This window comes from Pristis pectinata, chromosome 5, assembly GCF_009764475.1.
Source record: "Pristis pectinata isolate sPriPec2 chromosome 5, sPriPec2.1.pri, whole genome shotgun sequence".
NCBI classification, from domain to species: domain Eukaryota; kingdom Metazoa; phylum Chordata; class Chondrichthyes; order Rhinopristiformes; family Pristidae; genus Pristis; species Pristis pectinata.
This window is the reverse complement of record NC_067409.1, coordinates 2,638,943-2,656,012: the sequence shown is the minus strand read 5'-3', so window position 1 is coordinate 2,656,012 and position 17,070 is coordinate 2,638,943. Positions and strand designations below refer to the sequence as shown.

The 17,070-nt window shown below is 52.4% G+C and overlaps 1 protein-coding gene across 8 annotated transcripts in view; it reads left to right on the top strand.

Annotated features, from left to right (window-relative positions):
• Positions 1-13,512, top strand: part of LOC127570897 (uncharacterized) — a 111,729-nt gene extending 98,217 nt beyond the window's left edge. For 7 of the 8 annotated variants that reach the window (XM_052016808.1, XM_052016805.1, XM_052016806.1 and 4 more), the window contains 6 exons: positions 376-409; positions 681-788; positions 1,379-1,560; positions 5,131-5,351; positions 11,625-11,678; positions 12,309-13,512. In XM_052016808.1, the coding sequence (XP_051872768.1) occupies positions 376-409; positions 681-788; positions 1,379-1,560; positions 5,131-5,351; positions 11,625-11,678; positions 12,309-12,378 (669 nt within the window). In that variant the 3' untranslated portion in view covers positions 12,379-13,512. The remainder of the gene's footprint in view (positions 1-375; positions 410-680; positions 789-1,378; positions 1,561-5,130; positions 5,352-11,624; positions 11,679-12,308) is intronic. The other variant, XM_052016809.1, reaches the window with a different exon arrangement.
• The last annotated feature ends 3,558 nt before the right edge of the window (positions 13,513-17,070 follow it).

Sequence of the window (17,070 nt, the reverse complement as noted above, 5' to 3'; positions counted from 1 at the left end):
ATCGTACTAGGGGATCGTTTACCAGATAAGTCTCTTTACCTGGTGAAGTTGAGTAGTAGGTAGGTGCCTGGAACGGGCTGCCAGGGGAGATGGTGGAAGCAGATACAATAGGGGTGTTTAAAAAGTGTTCAGACAGACACATGAACAGGCTGGGGATGGAGGGATGGGGATCGTTTGCCGGCAGATGGGATTCGGCATTGTGGTCGGCACAGACATGGTGGGCCGAAGGACCTGTTCCTGTGCCGTACTGTTCCAAGTAACCTGTGGGTGGAATTGACCTTGTGAGCTGTGGCTGGAGTTGGCTTGGACCGTGTCGCCCGCCTTCTAAATATTTTCCTTCCAGTCATTTAGTGTTTTCCCATCTCTTCCCTTCAGATTTCGTTGGACAAGGTGGTTCTCAAGTATGAAGGTCAGTCTCATTCTTTACATGAACTGTTTCTTGAATTCCCGTTAATCTGTGAGGGCTGAGGTGAGTGGGCAGTGCCGTCTCCCTGGAGAGAGATGGTGCGTCATGCCTGGGATTGGGATGGACGTTTGTTTTGTCTGAGACCAGTTGGGGTGATACCAGGGGGTAGATGAAAGTGAGGGCTCGTTCGGGCAATGGTAATAAGAGGCCAGCTTCAGGTTGGGGGTGAGGATTAAAGGTTCTTTGCCCTGACTCCTGTCTCCTCCAATCCCAGTATCCTACAACCTTCAGGAGGAACCTATCCCATTCCAGCTTCTCTCTGCCTGTGAGTTCTCTACCGGCATCCCCTTCCTCATCCTGACCCACAAGACCAAACGCAAGGGTGAGTGGGGTGGGAATGTGTGGGTTGGGGGGGGGGGGAGGTGTTGGTGTGGGGAGGGGAGGGAGGGAGAGCAGTGCGGGGGTGCGAGGTGAAGCGGGGTGGAGTGGAGATGGTAAGTGGAGCTGGAGGGACCGGAAAGGAGAGCGGCGTCATTTGGAGGTGCAGCAGGGAGGGAGGGAGGGAGGGAGGGAGGGCGGGGAGGTTGTGGGAGGGAGAGGATTGGTGGTGAGAGGGCGAGGGTGGGATGGAGAGGGGAAGGGATTGAGATGTGGTGAGGTGAGGTGGGGGTGGGAGTTGAGAGAGGGAATTGCAGGTCAACAGATCCTGGAGGGGAGGGGCAGGAGTGGGAGAGGCAGGATAGGATGGGGAGGGTGTTCCTGGGATAGCTGCAGAGGGGCATCCTGGGATAGGTATAGGAGGTCTTCCTAGGGTAGGGACAGAGGGTCTTCCTGGGGAGAGTGTTGTAGAGTCTTCCCGGGATACGTGGGGAGGGGCTCCCTGGGGAAGAGGCTGCTCCCCACCCGTAGATGCACTGAAGGTTTCCCAGATGCTCCTGCTGTTCTAATGGTTTCCTGCCCCCACCACCCCAGGCAGGGGGCGGACGGACGTGGTGGTCTTGGATGAAGAGCAGACCCCTCCCGTGTTTGGCCAGTGGATGCAGGCGGTGGCAGATCGGTGGCACTTGCAGCTGAAGTTCAGGCGCCTCGAGGTGTTGCAGGGAGTGCAGAGGCTGCAGTCGCTGCAGGTGATATACCAGGGCCCCAAGACCAAGGTACGTCTGTGGCGTACATGCCACACCAGGAGCCAGCCGCCAGCCACGCCCAGGCTCAAAGCAACAGGAGCTGGTGGCAAGGGTGCTGGCAAAGCTTCCCTGTCTCAGTACAAAGTCACACACACAGCAACCTCCCACTCACTGTGAACTGAGTGGCTGTGTTAGAGTCATACAGCACGGAAACAGGCCCTTTGGCCCAACTGGTCCATGCCGACCAAGATGCCCATCTAAGCCAGTCCCATTTGCCAGCGTTTGGCCCACATCCCTCTAAACCTTTCCTATCCATGAATCTGTCCAAGTGTCTTTTAAATGTTGTTAATGTACCTGCCTCACCCACTTCCTCTGGCAGCTCGTTCCATATACGGACCACCCTCTGCGTGAAAAAGTTGCCCCTCAGGTCCCTTGTAAATCTTTCCCCCTCACTTAAACCTGTGCCCCCTCATTTTTAGTTCCCCTTCCCTGGGGAAAAGACTGTGCACGTCCACCGTATCTATAATCCTCATCATTTTATACACTATAGATATATTAAGATAAGATTTCTTTATTAGTCACATGTACATCGAAACACACAGTGAAATGCATCTTTTGCATGGAGTGTTCTGGGGGCAGCCCGCAAGTGTCACCACACTTCCGGCACCAACATAGCATGCCCACGACTTCCTAACCCGTATGTCTTTGGAATGTGGGAGGAAACCGGAGCACCCGGAGGAAACCCACGCAGACACGGGGAGAACGTACAAACTCCTTACAGACAGCGGCCGGAATTGAACCCTGGTCACTGGCGCTGTAAAGCGTTACACTAACCGCTACCCTACCGTGCCTTAAAAATATTGTCCAGTGCAGCGATGTGTGGACAAAACCATGGGCCAGGACAGTGGGGAGTTGGAGTCACTGAGCACAGAGACAAGTCCTGTGGCCCGCAGCATCCACACCAACTGTTGGACCTCTCTAAACATCTCATTTACCTGCAACAGGCCCAAAACCTTCTAGGCCTTTGTGATTCAAGTGCTTGTGTAGATGCTCCTTAAGTGTAAGAGTATCTTCCTCCTCCAGCAGTGCATCCCAGATTGTAACCACACTCAGAAAATTACCCCTCTGATCCCTTCTAATCTTCCTACCGCTCACCATAACCCTGTGCCCTCTGTCCTGGACACACACCATTCTTACTATCTACCCTATCTGTCACCTTCATGGTTTTGGATACCTCTGTTAGGTCTCCCCTCAGCCCCCTCTGCTCCAGGGAAAGTCTCTCCTCATAACTGAAATGTTCCAATCCAGGCAACATCCTGGTGAACCTCCTCTACACCCTCTCCAGTGCAACCACATCCTTTCTATAAGGTGTTGATTAGAACTGCACGCAATACTCCCAAGTGTGGCCTGACTAAAGTTTTATAAAGTTGTAACATGACTTCCCAGCTCTTGTATTCTGAACCACTTCGATACGCCTTCTTCATCACCCCTCTATCTGTGCGGCCACTTTCAGAGATCTACGGACATACACCAAGGTCCCTCTCTTCAGCGACACTTCCTCAGGCCCCACCGGTTACTGTGTACATCCTACCCTTGTTTGTCCTCCCAAGCTGTATCACCTCACATTTATCTGGATTTAATTCTGTCTGCCAGTGCTCCACCACTTCCCATCATGCTTTAGCCGACCCTGTGGTACACCACTGGTCACAGACTTCCAATCAGAGAAACAACCCTCCAGCATCACACTCTGTCTCCTATTACTCTGCCAATTTTGGTTCTACTTTGCTGGGTTGCTCTGGATCCCATGGGCTCTCACCTTTTGGACCAGCCTACCATAGCGAACCAGGTCACAGAGTTGTACAGCACAGAAAAAGGCCCTTCGGCCCAACCTGTCCATGCCGACCAAGATGAATATCCAAGCTAATTCCATTTCCCAGCACTTGGCCCCTATCCCTCTAAACTCCTGTCATCCATATACCTGTCCACATACTTCTTAAACGTATCTGATGTACCTGCCTCACCCACTCCCTCTGGCAGCTGGTTCCATATATCTACCACCCACTGTGTAAAAATGTTGCCCCTCAGGTTCTTTCACCTCTAACCTCTAACCTATGTCCTTGCTTTCCATTCCCCAACCATGGAAAAACGACCACTCACCCTATCTATGCCCCTCATCATGTTATACACCTCTATGAGATCACCCCTCAATCTCCTACAAGAAGTAAAGGCCCACCCTGTCTAACCTCTCCCTATGACTCAGTACCTCAGCTCCTGACAAGCATCTTTCTAGCACTCTTTCCAGTTGAATCATATCCTTCCCATAATAGGCTGACCAATCCCAAGTGTGGCTTCACCTCTCCAGTCAATTAGAAGACTATTGAACAATCGTAACATAACATCCTAACTTCTGTATTCAATGCCCTGACTGATGGCCAGCGTATCAAAAGCCTTCTTCTGTCAAAGGCCTTACAGAAGTCCATGCAGGTAATGTCCACTGCACCTAATGACCTCTTCAATGAGGCAGGATTTCCCATGAACAAAGTCATGTTGACTATCTGTAATCAATCCCTGCCTTTCCAAGTGTAAATAAATCCTAGGCCTTAATTTTTTCCCAGTAGCTTCTGTAACACTGATGTTAGAACATAGAACAGCACAGCACAGGAACAGGCCTTCAACGATGTGCTCAACAAATTAAATGTCTAACCCAACTAATCCCTTCTGCCTACACAATATCCATCTCCCTCCATTCTCTGCACAACCATGTGCCTGTCTAAGAGCTTCTTAAATGCCTCTATTGTATCTGCCTCCACCCCCACCCCGTTCCAGGCACCCACCACTCTGTTTAAAAAAAACTTGCCCCACACATCTTTGAACTTACCTTTGAACTGTGATAAGACTATTGAACGGTTCCCTTATACAATGAGATGGACTCTGACCTCACGATCTACCTTGTTGTGACCTTGCACCTTATTGCACTGCACTTTCTCTGTAGCTGTGACACTTTACTCTGTACTGTTATTGTTTTTACCTGTACTACCTCAATGAACTCTGTACTAACTCAATGTAACTGCACTGTGTAATGAATTGACCTGTACGATCGGTTTGCAAGACAAGTTTTTCACTGTACCTCGGTACAAGTGACAATAATAAACCAATACCAATAAACCCCCTCTCACTTTAAATGCACGCCCTCTGGTATTAGACAATACGAGACATTACAGGACTCATTGGCCTGTAGTTACCTGGCTTATCCTTGCTGACCTGCTTGAACAAATCCAGTTAATTACAAGACTATTGAACGGTCCCCTGGTACGATAAAATGGACTATTGACCTCACAATCTACCTCGTTATGACCTTGCACCTAATTGTCTGCCTGCACTGCACTTTCTCTGTAGCTATGACACTTTATCCTGCATTCCGTTATTGTTTTACCTTGTACTACCTCAATGCACTGTGTAATGAATTGATCTGTACGAACAGTATGCAAGATAAGTTTTTCACTGTACAATAATAAGCCAACTTACCAAACTGCTACCTGACGTGTGGCATGTCCGCGGTCTGTGACTAATCTCTCACCGGATTTGTTTCTGTGCCCCCAGGTGCCGATCGAAGAGGAGGCGCCGTTTGTTTGGCCAGGATCAAGCGAGGACTCCTCAACTTCCTCCCCCTGCGACTATGCCGACAGTTTCCCTCTGAGCAGGAAGAGAGGGTGGTGGGAGATGGAGCGGCCAGGAGCCCTCCCCATGCATCAGGGGACCCCTCACTGGGAGCGGAGCTCACAGCTCAGCACAGAGACACAAACACAGCCTCCCGTACTGAAGTGAGCATCACCCTCCTCACAGAACCCTGCTCCAAACCCTCGCACTTCCTCCAACTCCCTCAACCCCATTCTGCTCACTCAGTCCTGCCCACTGCCCCCTCATTGTCTCCATAACATAGCGTACGGGGTGTCAGCTTTCATAAGTCATGGGATCGAGTTTAAGAGCCGCGAGGTAATGATGCAGCTCTACAAAACTCTGGTCAGACCACACTTGGAGTACTGTGTCCAGTTCTGGTTGCCTCATTACAGGAAGGATGTGGAGGCATCGGAAAGGGTGCAGAGGAGATTTACCAGCATGCTGCCTGGTTTGGAGAGTATGCATTATGAGGAGAGACTAAGGGAGCTCGGGCTTTACTCTTTGGAGAGAAGGAGGATGAGAGGAGACATGATAGAGGTGTACAAAATATTAAGAGGAATAGATAGAGTGGACAGCCAGCACCTCTTTCCCAGGGCACCAATGCTCAATACGAGAGGGCATGGCTTTAAAGTAATGGGTGGGAAGTTCAAGGGAGATATCAGAGGGAGGTTTTTTTACCCAGAGAGTGGTTGGGGCATGGAATGTGCTGCCTGGGGTGGTGGTGGAGGCAGATATGTTGGTCAAGTTCAAGAGATTGCTAGATAAGCATATGGAGGAATTTAAAATGGATGTGTGGGAGGAAGGGGTTAGATAGTTTTTAGGTGAGGTTTAAAGGTCGGCACAACATTGTGGGCCAAAGGGCCTGTATTGTGCTGTACTGTTCTATGTTCTATAACCCTTCTTCCTTGTGACCCAGATGAGGTTTCCTACCCCCGAGCTTCCCCCCCTCCCTCCCCCCTGAGCTCTCCCTCCCCTCCTGAGTGCTCGCTCTTTCCCCTCCCTAACTCCCTCCACTCCTTCATCTTGGCAAGTTCTTCCCCTTATCCACCCCACCCCCGCACCACAAATCATTATTTCCTGCGGAGTTTGGGTAAGTTGCGGAGCTGGTGGACTCCCGGTATCGCAGGAGTTTACAGGGAGTCCTTTGCCGGTCACCCTTTGCTGGCTCTCACACAGAGCGTTCAGTTCTTAATGACCTGCAGAGGGCCAGAGCCCAAGCTCTCCAAGTCTGCCAAGGTCACAGAACTAGGAGGACACTGGCACGGCCCGACAGGGTATGGATGGGTGGGGTGGAGAGTGTGTGAGCTCACACACTTTGGTGAGGGGAATCCAAAGGTGGGCTGTTACCTAAATGGGGAAAGATCACAGATGAGTGGAGAACAGAAGGGACATGAATCAGAAGACTCGCCGGCCGGTGCAGGAAGTAGTTTGGAAGCTAACTGACATATTGGCCGCTATTGCAGGGGGTTGGAGTTTAGAAACACAGAAGTATTGTCGAGCAACACACTCAGCGGGTCGGGCAGCATCTGTGGAGGGAAATGGACAGGCGATGTTTCGGGTCGAGACCTTTCATCTGGTCTGGAAAGAAAGAGGGAACATAGCCGGTATACAAGGGTGGGGGGAAGGGGCGGAGCAAGAGCTGGCAGGTGATAGGTGGATCAAGGTGGGGGGGGGGGATAGGCAGGTGAGGGAGGGGGGAGAGGGGGAATGACGTCAGAAGCTGGGAGGTGATAGGTGGAAGTGAGAAAGGGCTGAAGAAGACGGAACCTGATCGGAGAGGACGGTGGACCATGGGATAAAGGGAAGGATGTGGGGTTGTACAAGGTGTTGGTGAAGCTGTACCTGGAGTACTCTGTACACTTGTGGTCCCCTTACTTAAGGAAGGATATGGTAGCATTGAAGGCAGTCCAAAAGCAATACACTCAGCTAGTTCCTGGAGCAAGAGGCTCACAAGACAAGGGAGCAGAAGTAGGCCATTCGGCCCTTCAAGTCTACTCCAAGGAAAAGGGAAAAAGAAATGAGAAATGGGGGGGGGGGGGGGGGGGGGGGGAGTCTGCTCCATGAGCTAAAGGGAAAAAACACTATTCCTTTCTAGCCCCAATTTCCGGCCCTATCCCCATATCCCTTGATACCTATCAATCTCCTCCTTAAATGCCTCCAATGATCGGGCCTCCACTGCTGTATGTGGCAAAGAATTCCAGAAATTCACTACCCTCTGGCTAAAGAAATTTCTCCTCATCTCTGTCCTAAACCTGTACCCTCTAATTCTAAGATTGTGCCCTCTGGTCCTGGGACTCACTCACCAAGGGAAACAGCTTGGCCACATCTACTCTGTCCAGTCCTTTCAACATTCAAAATGTTTCTATGAGGCTAAACAAGTTGGATCTGTATTCTGTGCTCTCTAGAAGAATGAGGGGCGATTTTATTGAAACTCTCAGGGGCCACGACAGATTGGACGTTGAGAGGTTTCCTCTAGTGAGAGTGCCTCGAACGTGAAGACAGAGATACAAGATAAAGGGCTGCTCATTTAAAACTTGAGGTGCATGGATACTTCTTTTAACAGTGGGTGGTGAATCTCTGAAATTCTCTACCCTCTCGGGTCGTGGAGCCTGGAGCAGTGAGGGTATCTGAAGAGGAAGTAGATACATTTGTGAAAGATGGGGCATTTGAGGGCGAGAGGGAACGGGCGCAGAAGAAGAGGTGAAGCCTGGGGAAGCAGGGCAGGCCTGAGGGGTCCGCTGGCACACTCCTGCTCCTACTTCCTTGTGTCTGCACATCCACAGCCTTTGTCCAGAGCCCAGTAAATCCATCGCCACCTGTTCAACTCCCCTGCAAAGTGTATATGGGACTGTCCACCACCACTCTTTTTGTGAGAGTGGTCAAAATCCTGACAATTATGGGTGTAGAATTTCTCACATCTTCCTCCAGATCTTTTGCCAGTGATTTTTGAATCTCTGGAATGGACCCATTCATCAGAAGGAACAGTTCTGTTCACACCTTGAAAACCCATATCGGGCCACCTCTGTGTCTGTTCCAAAGAGAACAGCCTGAACTTTCTCAGTCTCATAGAGAGCGGCACAGTGGCCCAGCAGGCAGAGCCGCTGCCTCACAGCACCAGGGGCCCGGGTTCGGTCCCAACCTCCGGTGCTGTCCGTGTGGAGTTTGCACGCTCTCCCTGTGACTGCATGGGTTTCCCCTGGGTGCTCCGGTTTCCTCCCACATTCCAAAGACGTGTGGGTTGGTAGGTTAATTGGCCGCTGTAAATTGTGCAGAAGAGAGGGAGAATCTGGGAGAGTTGTTGAGGATGTGGAGAGACTGAGAATAGAATTAATGTAGGATCAGTGTAAATGGGTGGTTGATGGTTAGAACGGAGTCAGTGGGCCAAAGGGCCTGTTTCTTGTGCTGTAGATCTGTGAATCTATCTGAAGTCTCTCAAAGCTGGTAATGAGCATCACTTCTGCATCCTTTTCAAGGGCTTTGCATCTTCCCTGTCGTGGTATCTAGTACCATCCACAATCTCCAGCTGTGATTCATAAAACTCAGCAAAATCAGGATGAGGGGAGATTTACAAAATGATGAGGGGTGTAGACAGAGTAAATGCGAGTAGGCTCTTTCTACCTAGATTAGGAGAGATAAGTACGAGAGGACATGGCTTTAGGGTGAAAGGGGAAAGGTTTAGGGGGAACATTAGGGGGAACTTCTTCACTCAGAGAGCGGTGGGAGTGTGGAACGAGCTGCCATCTGACGTGGTAAATGCAGGCTCGCTCTTAAGTTTTAAGAATAAATTGGACAGATACATGGATGGGAGAGGTCTGGAGGGTTATGGACTGGGTGCAGGTCAATGGGACGAGCGGAATAAAGTTTTGGCACAGACTAAAGGGCCGAATGGCCTGTTTTGTGTGCTGTAGTGTTCTATGGTTCTATCAAAGCCTATACCTCGGTCAGACCTGCCCTCCCAATGTACTGTTGACAGACAAGGAAAACAAAAGCACCAGAGTTAAACTGGACTGTGGAGACACAGAGACGGCAGACACTGGAATCTGGAGCAACACACAATCTGCTGGGGGAACTCAGCAGGTCGAGCAGCATCTGTGGGCGGGGGTGGGGGAAGGAATTGTTGATGTTTCAGGTCAAAACCCTGCATCAGGACCTTGATGCAGGGCCTTGACCCAAAAATGTCGACAGTTCCTTTCCCCACACTGATGCTTCTCGACCCGCTGAGTTCCTCCAGCAGATTGTGCGTTATACTGAACCTTTTCATCTGGCTACTCAGACCCCAGCTGTGGACTGACCACTCCTGATGAAGGGCCTTAGAGAGACTGTGGAGATTGATGGGAATGGTCCCAGGAGATTGCATGGAGGTGTCTAAAATGCTGAGGTGTTTAGAGGAACTAAAAAGTTGTTGGTTCTTTGGGTAGTTGGTGTGAATGGGTTAGTCATTTCTCACTGACCTGCTGAGAATTTTCAGTTCTTTGATTGTGTTGGTAAGGCAGAGAGACCAGGGCTACTGATCCGACACCGAGATTAAATCCTACAATATGGATTGGAGAATTTGAAACGAGCGGATGGTGGTAAAGCTCATCTGGTTACTGATGGCACAGCCAGTGACAATGGCTCCACACAGATATTCAAAGAAAAATCACAGTTAAAATAACAATCCCCAACTCTTTCAGTTCCTTTTGACGAGTATTTTAATAGTGTGACATGCAGTCTGCTGGAGGAACTCAGCGGGTCGAGCAGCATCTGTTGGGGGGGGGGGGGGGTGGGGGGGAAGAATTGTTGAGGTTTTCAGTTGAAACCCTGCATCGGCACTGAGAGGGAGACGTCCAGGACAGGGCAGAGGGGCCTGAGGAGGACTGAGGAGGGGTGAAGGATGATGGACAGGTTGCACCAGGTAGGGGGGGTGGAGTTGGGAGACAGGGGCAGGTGATGAACCCCTCTCCACTCTCAATCCCGATGCAGGGTCTCAACCCAAAACATCAACGATTCCTCCCCCCCCACAGACGCTGCTCGACCCGCTGAGTTCCTCCAGCAGATTGTGTGTGGCTCCAGATTCCAGTGTCTGCCGTGTCCTGTGTCAGTGCGCTCTGGTCCTATCACCCTCCCACTACCAGACACAGGTTTCCCCGTGCAGGGTGTGAGCAGGGCTGGCACTCCCTGCCCATCCGACTGCCCTGAAGCAGGGCTGAGGACCCGCCACCTCAATCCCAGCAGAGGAACCTCAACCTCAGTCCCAGCTGAGGACCCGCCACCTCAATCCCAGCTGAGGAACCTCAACCTCAGTCCCAGCTGAGGAACCTCAACCTCAGTCCCAGCAGAGGAACCTCAACCTCAGTCCCAGCTGAGGAACCACCACCACAATCCCAGCTGAGGAACCTCAACCTCAGTCCCAGCTGAGGAACCACCACCACAATCCCAGCTGAGGACCCGCCACCTCAATCCCAGCAGAGGAACCTCAACCTCAGTCCCAGCTGAGGAACCACCACCACAATCCCAGCTGAGGAACCACCACCTCAATCCCAGCTGAAGAACCTCAACCTCAGTCCCAGCTGAGGACCCGCCACCTCAATCCCAGCTGAGGAACCTCAACCTCAGTCCCAGCTGAGGAACCTCAACCTCAGTCCCAGCAGAGGAACCTCAACCTCAGTCCCAGCTGAGGAACCACCACCACAATCCCAGCTGAGGAACCTCAACCTCAGTCCCAGCTGAGGAACCACCACCACAATCCCAGCTGAGGACCCGCCACCTCAATCCCAGCAGAGGAACCTCAACCTCAGTCCCAGCTGAGGAACCACCACCACAATCCCAGCTGAGGAACCACCACCTCAATCCCAGCTGAGGAACCTCAACCTCAGTCCCAGCTGAGGACCCGCCACCTCAATCCCAGCTGAGGAACCTCAACCTCAGTCCCAGCAGAGGAACCTCAACCTCAGTCCCAGCAGAGGAACCTCAACCTCAGTCCCAGCAGAGGAACCTCAACCTCAGTCCCAGCAGAGGAACCTCAACCTCAGTCCCAGCTGAGGAACCTCAACCTCAGTCCCAGCTGAGGAACCACCACCACAATCCCAGCTGAGGAACCTCAACCTCAGTCCCAGCTGAGGAACCACCACCACAATCCCAGCTGAGGACCCGCCACCTCAATCCCAGCAGAGGAACCTCAACCTCAGTCCCAGCTGAGGAACCACCACCTCAATCCCAGCTGAGGAACCACCACCTCAATCCCAGCTGAGGAACCTCAACCTCAGTCCCAGCTGAGGACCCGCCACCTCAATCCCAGCTGAGGAACCACCACCTCAATCCCAGCTGAGGAACCACCACCTCAATCCCAGCAGAGGAACCTCAACCTCAGTCCCAGCTGAGGAACCACCACCACAATCCCAGCTGAATACTCACTCTGTTCTCTTCTCACACCTCAGGAAGGAGAAGGGAGACTGGTGGCACTCCGGACCCTCTCAGGATTGGATGGACAGGTTCGTGTTAAGCCGCAGGGTGTGTCTGAGGGATGCTTTGCCTCTCCCCACATACCACCCCCTGAGGCTCCCTGTAGGAATCCCCCTGCCCCGGGCACGGACCCAACCAAAAGGCAGATGGTCAGAAACCATCAGAGGAGGAGCAGATATCCAGGACCCATGTAAAACGGCCTGGCATTGCCTCGTGTGCCAGGGCACCACACCTGGGAACTGTGTTGTACAAGACAGCACACAGAAAGATCCCAAACAGCAGTATGATGGTGATTGGATGGTCTGGGGGTGCTGGTGTAGGACACAGAGGAACCAGCATTCCTTTCAGCAGTGGCTTGGGATTGTTTAATTGGGGGGGGGGGGGGGGGGGGGAGTGTGCGGCACTCCTTCACTACTGCCATCCCACAGCGCGACCCTCCCTCACTACTGCCCCTCCCACAGTGGGGACCCTCCCTCAGTACGGCCCCTCCCACAGTGTGACCCTCCCTCAGTGGTGAGATTTTTGACCCACTGAGCTACAACAGGCACCTGGATCCGATTGCCGATGGGGGTCGGGAATGAACTAGCCTCGGGTGAGTCTGTGAACGTTTAACCCTGAGGGAAGATTTGCTTCAAGCCTTAACTTTCCCCTCTCTGCAGGTCCGAGCCCCCGATGTTAGAGAATGAACTCTGCAAACACCCTGCAACGGAAGACTTGGACAGTGCGTGATGTGTGTGTCCAGCCCTGCGTCCACTCTCCTGTCCAAGGCTGACTGACTGCGTTAGCTCTGTGTATGCCAGAGAGCAGCCTCCTCCATCTAGCACCTGTGCTCAGATGATGCTCCTGCAAGGACCCTCCACAGTATTGGCCAGGAGGGCAGGGGTTAATGGTGCCTTGCCTGTGGCTTCAGCCTGTGCTTTATCTCAATCCTGAATCTCACACGGTAACCACAGAAATGTGAATGCTCTTACCTGTCTCCCATAAGAAACCTGCAGAAACATTGGCAGGTCAAAGGGGAGAACTTCCCCTGGCGATGAGGTGCAATTGAACGGCCGCGGTGTTTTTATACAATTGTCGACAGAATGGATGTTGCTGGCAGCCTCCACGTTCACTGACAATCTCTCCTTATCCCTCTGCTGAAGTCAACTATGTACCTGAGGGCGCGGAAGGACAAGGCTCAGTGACCTTGCCTTTGAAGTTGCAGACTGTGTGCCGGATTCCTGGTCTGGGAACTGAGTTTCTGTGGTGACAGCCACAGGTGACGTGCACTCTCCTACATTGTCCCGCGACTCTCTGCTCCGTCTTGGTCAAGGCCATGACCGTCCCACTGCAGCTGAGGGGGTCTGGAGCTGTACTGAGATACCTGCACTCCTCTGACACTGGTCCCCTGCCTGTGCACCAGGTTCAGGAACTACACTTCAGTAACTGCTGCTTATTTTCTGTGCTGCTGCCTGCCAGAACTCGCTGAACCAGAGATTGTCTGCTGTTTAATGTTTTTATAAATCATACTTCTGCTTTGCTCCATATTTCAGGGTTCTGGTTGGTTCCGTTCACTCACTTTTGGTTCGTTATTCCTCAATCCGGCCTGGCACAGATCACAGAATCATTGAAACATACGGACAGAAACAGGCCCTTCAGCCCATCTTATACCTGTCCACACCAATCCTGTCTGCCTGCATTGGGTCTGTATCCCTCTGCACCTTTCCTATCCATGTGTCTGTCCAAGTGCCTTCGAATCACTGTAATCATTACCACCTCCTGTGTTGGCTCGTTCTATGTACCCTCCACCCTGCCCACCCACCTCCGTCTTAATCAGCCGTGCACTGCAGCCATTCCAGTCTGCTCGAGGACATTCTGCGATTGTCAGACTGAGGGTAGAGCTGAGGGAGTGACGCTGTCAGACAGGGTGGTGCTGAGGGAGTGACGCTGTCAGGGTGAGGGTGGTGCTGAGGGAGTGACGCTGTCAGGGTGAGGGTAGAGCTGAGGGAGTGACGCTGTCAGACTGAGGGTGGTGCTGAGGGAGTGACGCTGTCAGGGTGAGGGTGGTGCTGAGGGAGTGACGCTGTCAGGGTGAGGGTGGTGCTGAGGGAGTGACGCTGTCAGACAGGGTGGTGCTGAGGGAGTGACGCTGTCAGGGTGAGGGTGGTGCTGAGGGAGTGACGCTGTCAGGGTGAGGGTGGTGCTGAGGGAGTGACGCTGTCAGACTGAGGGTGGTGCTGAGGGAGTGACGCTGTCAGGGTGAGGGTGGTGCTGAGGGAGTGACGCTGTCAGGGTGAGGGTGGTGCTGAGGGAGTGACGCTGTCAGGGTGAGGGTAGAGCTGAGGGAGTGACGCTGTCAGACTGAGGGTGGTGCTGAGGGAGTGACGCTGTCAGGGTGAGGGTGGTGCTGAGGGAGTGACGCTGTCAGACTGAGGGTAGTGCTGAGGGAGTGACGCTGTCAGGGTGAGGGTGGTGCTGAGGGAGTGACGCTGTCAGACTGAGGGTAGTGCTGAGGGAGTGACGCTGTCAGACTGAGGGTGGTGCTGAGGGAGTGACACTGTCAGACTGAGGGTGGTGCTGAGGGAGTGACGCTGTCAGGGTGAGGGTGGTGCTGAGGGAGTGACGCTGTCAGGGTGAGGGTAGAGCTGAGGGAGTGACGCTGTCAGACTGAGGGTGGTGCTGAGGGAGTGACGCTGTCAGGGTGAGGGTGGTGCTGAGGGAGTGACGCTGTCAGGGTGAGGGTGGTGCTGAGGGAGTGACGCTGTCAGACAGGGTGGTGCTGAGGGAGTGACGCTGTCAGGGTGAGGGTGGTGCTGAGGGAGTGACGCTGTCAGACTGAGGGTAGTGCTGAGGGAGTGACGCTGTCAGACTGAGGGTGGTGCTGAGGGAGTGACACTGTCAGACTGAGGGTGGTGCTGAGGGAGTGACGCTGTCAGGGTGAGGGTGGTGCTGAGGGAGTGACGCTGTCAGGGTGAGGGTAGAGCTGAGGGAGTGACGCTGTCAGACTGAGGGTGGTGCTGAGGGAGTGACGCTGTCAGGGTGAGGGTGGTGCTGAGGGAGTGACGCTGTCAGACAGGGTGGTGCTGAGGGAGTGACGCTGTCAGGGTGAGGGTGGTGCTGAGGGAGTGACGCTGTCAGACTGAGGGTGGTGCTGAGGGAGTGACGCTGTCAGACTGAGGGTGGTGCTGAGGGAGTGACGCTGTCAGGGTGAGGGTGGTGCTGAGGGAGTGACGCTGTCAGACTGAGGGTGGTGCTGAGGGAGTGACGCTGTCAGGGTGAGGGTGGTGCTGAGGGAGTGACGCACTGGTACTGCTGTTGATTTTTTCTCAGAAGAACATGCCTTGAAGCCAGCACCCACTGCCCTGGATCAGGGGTTCCGCTGGAATCCTGTCCAACAATTACCCCTCAACTTGTGGAATCTTGCTGTGCACAGATTAGCAGAACTTTTGCAGCTTCCTCCGCCCCTCCAACAGCAGTCACAACAACGGGCAGTCTGGAAGCATCCCACTGCTTCATCCCCCTTCCTGAATTTTTCAACGTGACAGAGGTAAATAGCGGAATTTTAGTTGAACTGTTGAGAGAATTTTGATCACTGTGGCCTGGTGAGATCACAGCAGCAATGTCCTTCACCGGTCCCCTCGTCTGACGGAAGTGTTGGCCTTCAGTAGTCAGGATGTTGAGTTCAAGAGCCGCGAGGCGATGTTGCAGCTCTGTAGAACTCTGGTCAGGCCATACTTGGAGTATTGTGTTCAGTTCTGGTCGCCTCATTATAGGAAGGATGCGGAAGCTTTAGAGACGGTGCAGAAACCTTTTCCGAAGACCTTTAAATAACCTTTTATTTGAATATAGAGGAACGGAGCTAACGACATAATGATGTTTTTTAACTGAAGAAATAACAGTCCAGCTTTTTTTTTGAGGTTTTTGGTTTGCTTTCGTTTATTATTATTTTTTAAGTTTGGGGATCTCTTTTCATATAATCAAATTTCTTTTCAAATTCTTTTGTATCATGTTCACTCAGTAAGAGATTGGGAGGCTCAGATTATATATTCTACTGCCTGTGAGTGTAGATGTCACTGTTACTATTGTAATCCCGGTCTCCTCACATCATGTGTAGAATCACTATTGCTATGTGTACTAATTTGAAATTTAATAAAAAGATTGAAAAAGGGAAGCAGAGGATGAAGAGGCCCCTCTGCCTGGATTGGAGAGCACGTCTTATGAGGATAGGTTGAGTGAGCTCGGGCTTTTCTCTTTGGAGAGGAGGAGGATGAGAGGAGACCTGATAGAGGTGTACAAGATGATGAGGCATAGATCGAGTGGACAGTCAGAGACTTTTTCCCAGGGCAACAATGGCTAACACGAGGGGACATAATTTTAAGGTGATTGGAGGAAGGTATAAGGGGGATGTCAGGGGTAAGTTTTTTACACAGAGAGTGGTGGGTGTGTGGAACGCACTGCCAGCAGAGGTTGTGGGGGCAGATACATTAGGGACATTTAAGAGACTCTTAGATAGACACATGAATGATAGAGAAATGGAGGCTATGTGGGAGGGAAGGGTTAGATAGATCTTAGAGCAGGATAAAATGTCGGCACAACATTGTGGGCCGAAGGGCCTGTACTGTGCTGTAGTGTTCCTTGTTCCTATGAGTTGTCCGATCCATCCAGGACTCCGGGATTTGTCAGGAACAGGTTGGCTGCAGAGTTTGTGTTCACTCCGTCACAGAGCAGGGTGTGCGCTCCTGGTGCAGCGCCCGACAGGAGGTGGGCCCACTGCCGAGGGTGCAGGGGGAGCCTACGAGGAGGTCACCAGGACTGGAGGGTAACTGCTGAGAGATCATCCAGTCTGGGCTTACCTTCTTTGGAATAAAGCCGATTGAGTGGAGGTTTGCGACGTCCAGTATTACCAGAGGCTGAGACGGCACAAACAGCAGCACCAGTTTCCGTGAGGGGTCAGTGTCCAGGGCACAGACAGGTTCATTAATGGAAGAAGAATCAGAATCAGGTTTATTTCACATGTGAAATGTGTTGTTTTACGCAGCAGAACTGTGCAATGACAGAAGATTACTATAAATTACATAAATAGTGCAAAAAGGAATAACGAGGTAGTGTCCGTGGCTTCATGGACCGTTCAGAAATCTGAGGGCGGAGGGGAAGAAGCTGTTCCTGAATCGTTGAGTGTGGGTCTTCAGGCTCCTGTACCTCCTCCCTGATGGTAGTAACGAGAAGAGGGCATGTCCCGGGTGGTGAGGGTCCTTAGTGATGGATGCTGCCTTCTTGAGGCACCGCCTCTTGAAGATGTCCTCGATGGTGGGGAGGGTTGTGCCCGTGATGGAGCTGGCTGAGTCTACAACCCTCTGCAGCATCTAGCAATCCTGCGCATTGGAGCCTCCATACCAGGTGGTGATGCCACCAGTCAGAATGTTCTCCATCGAACCTCTGTAG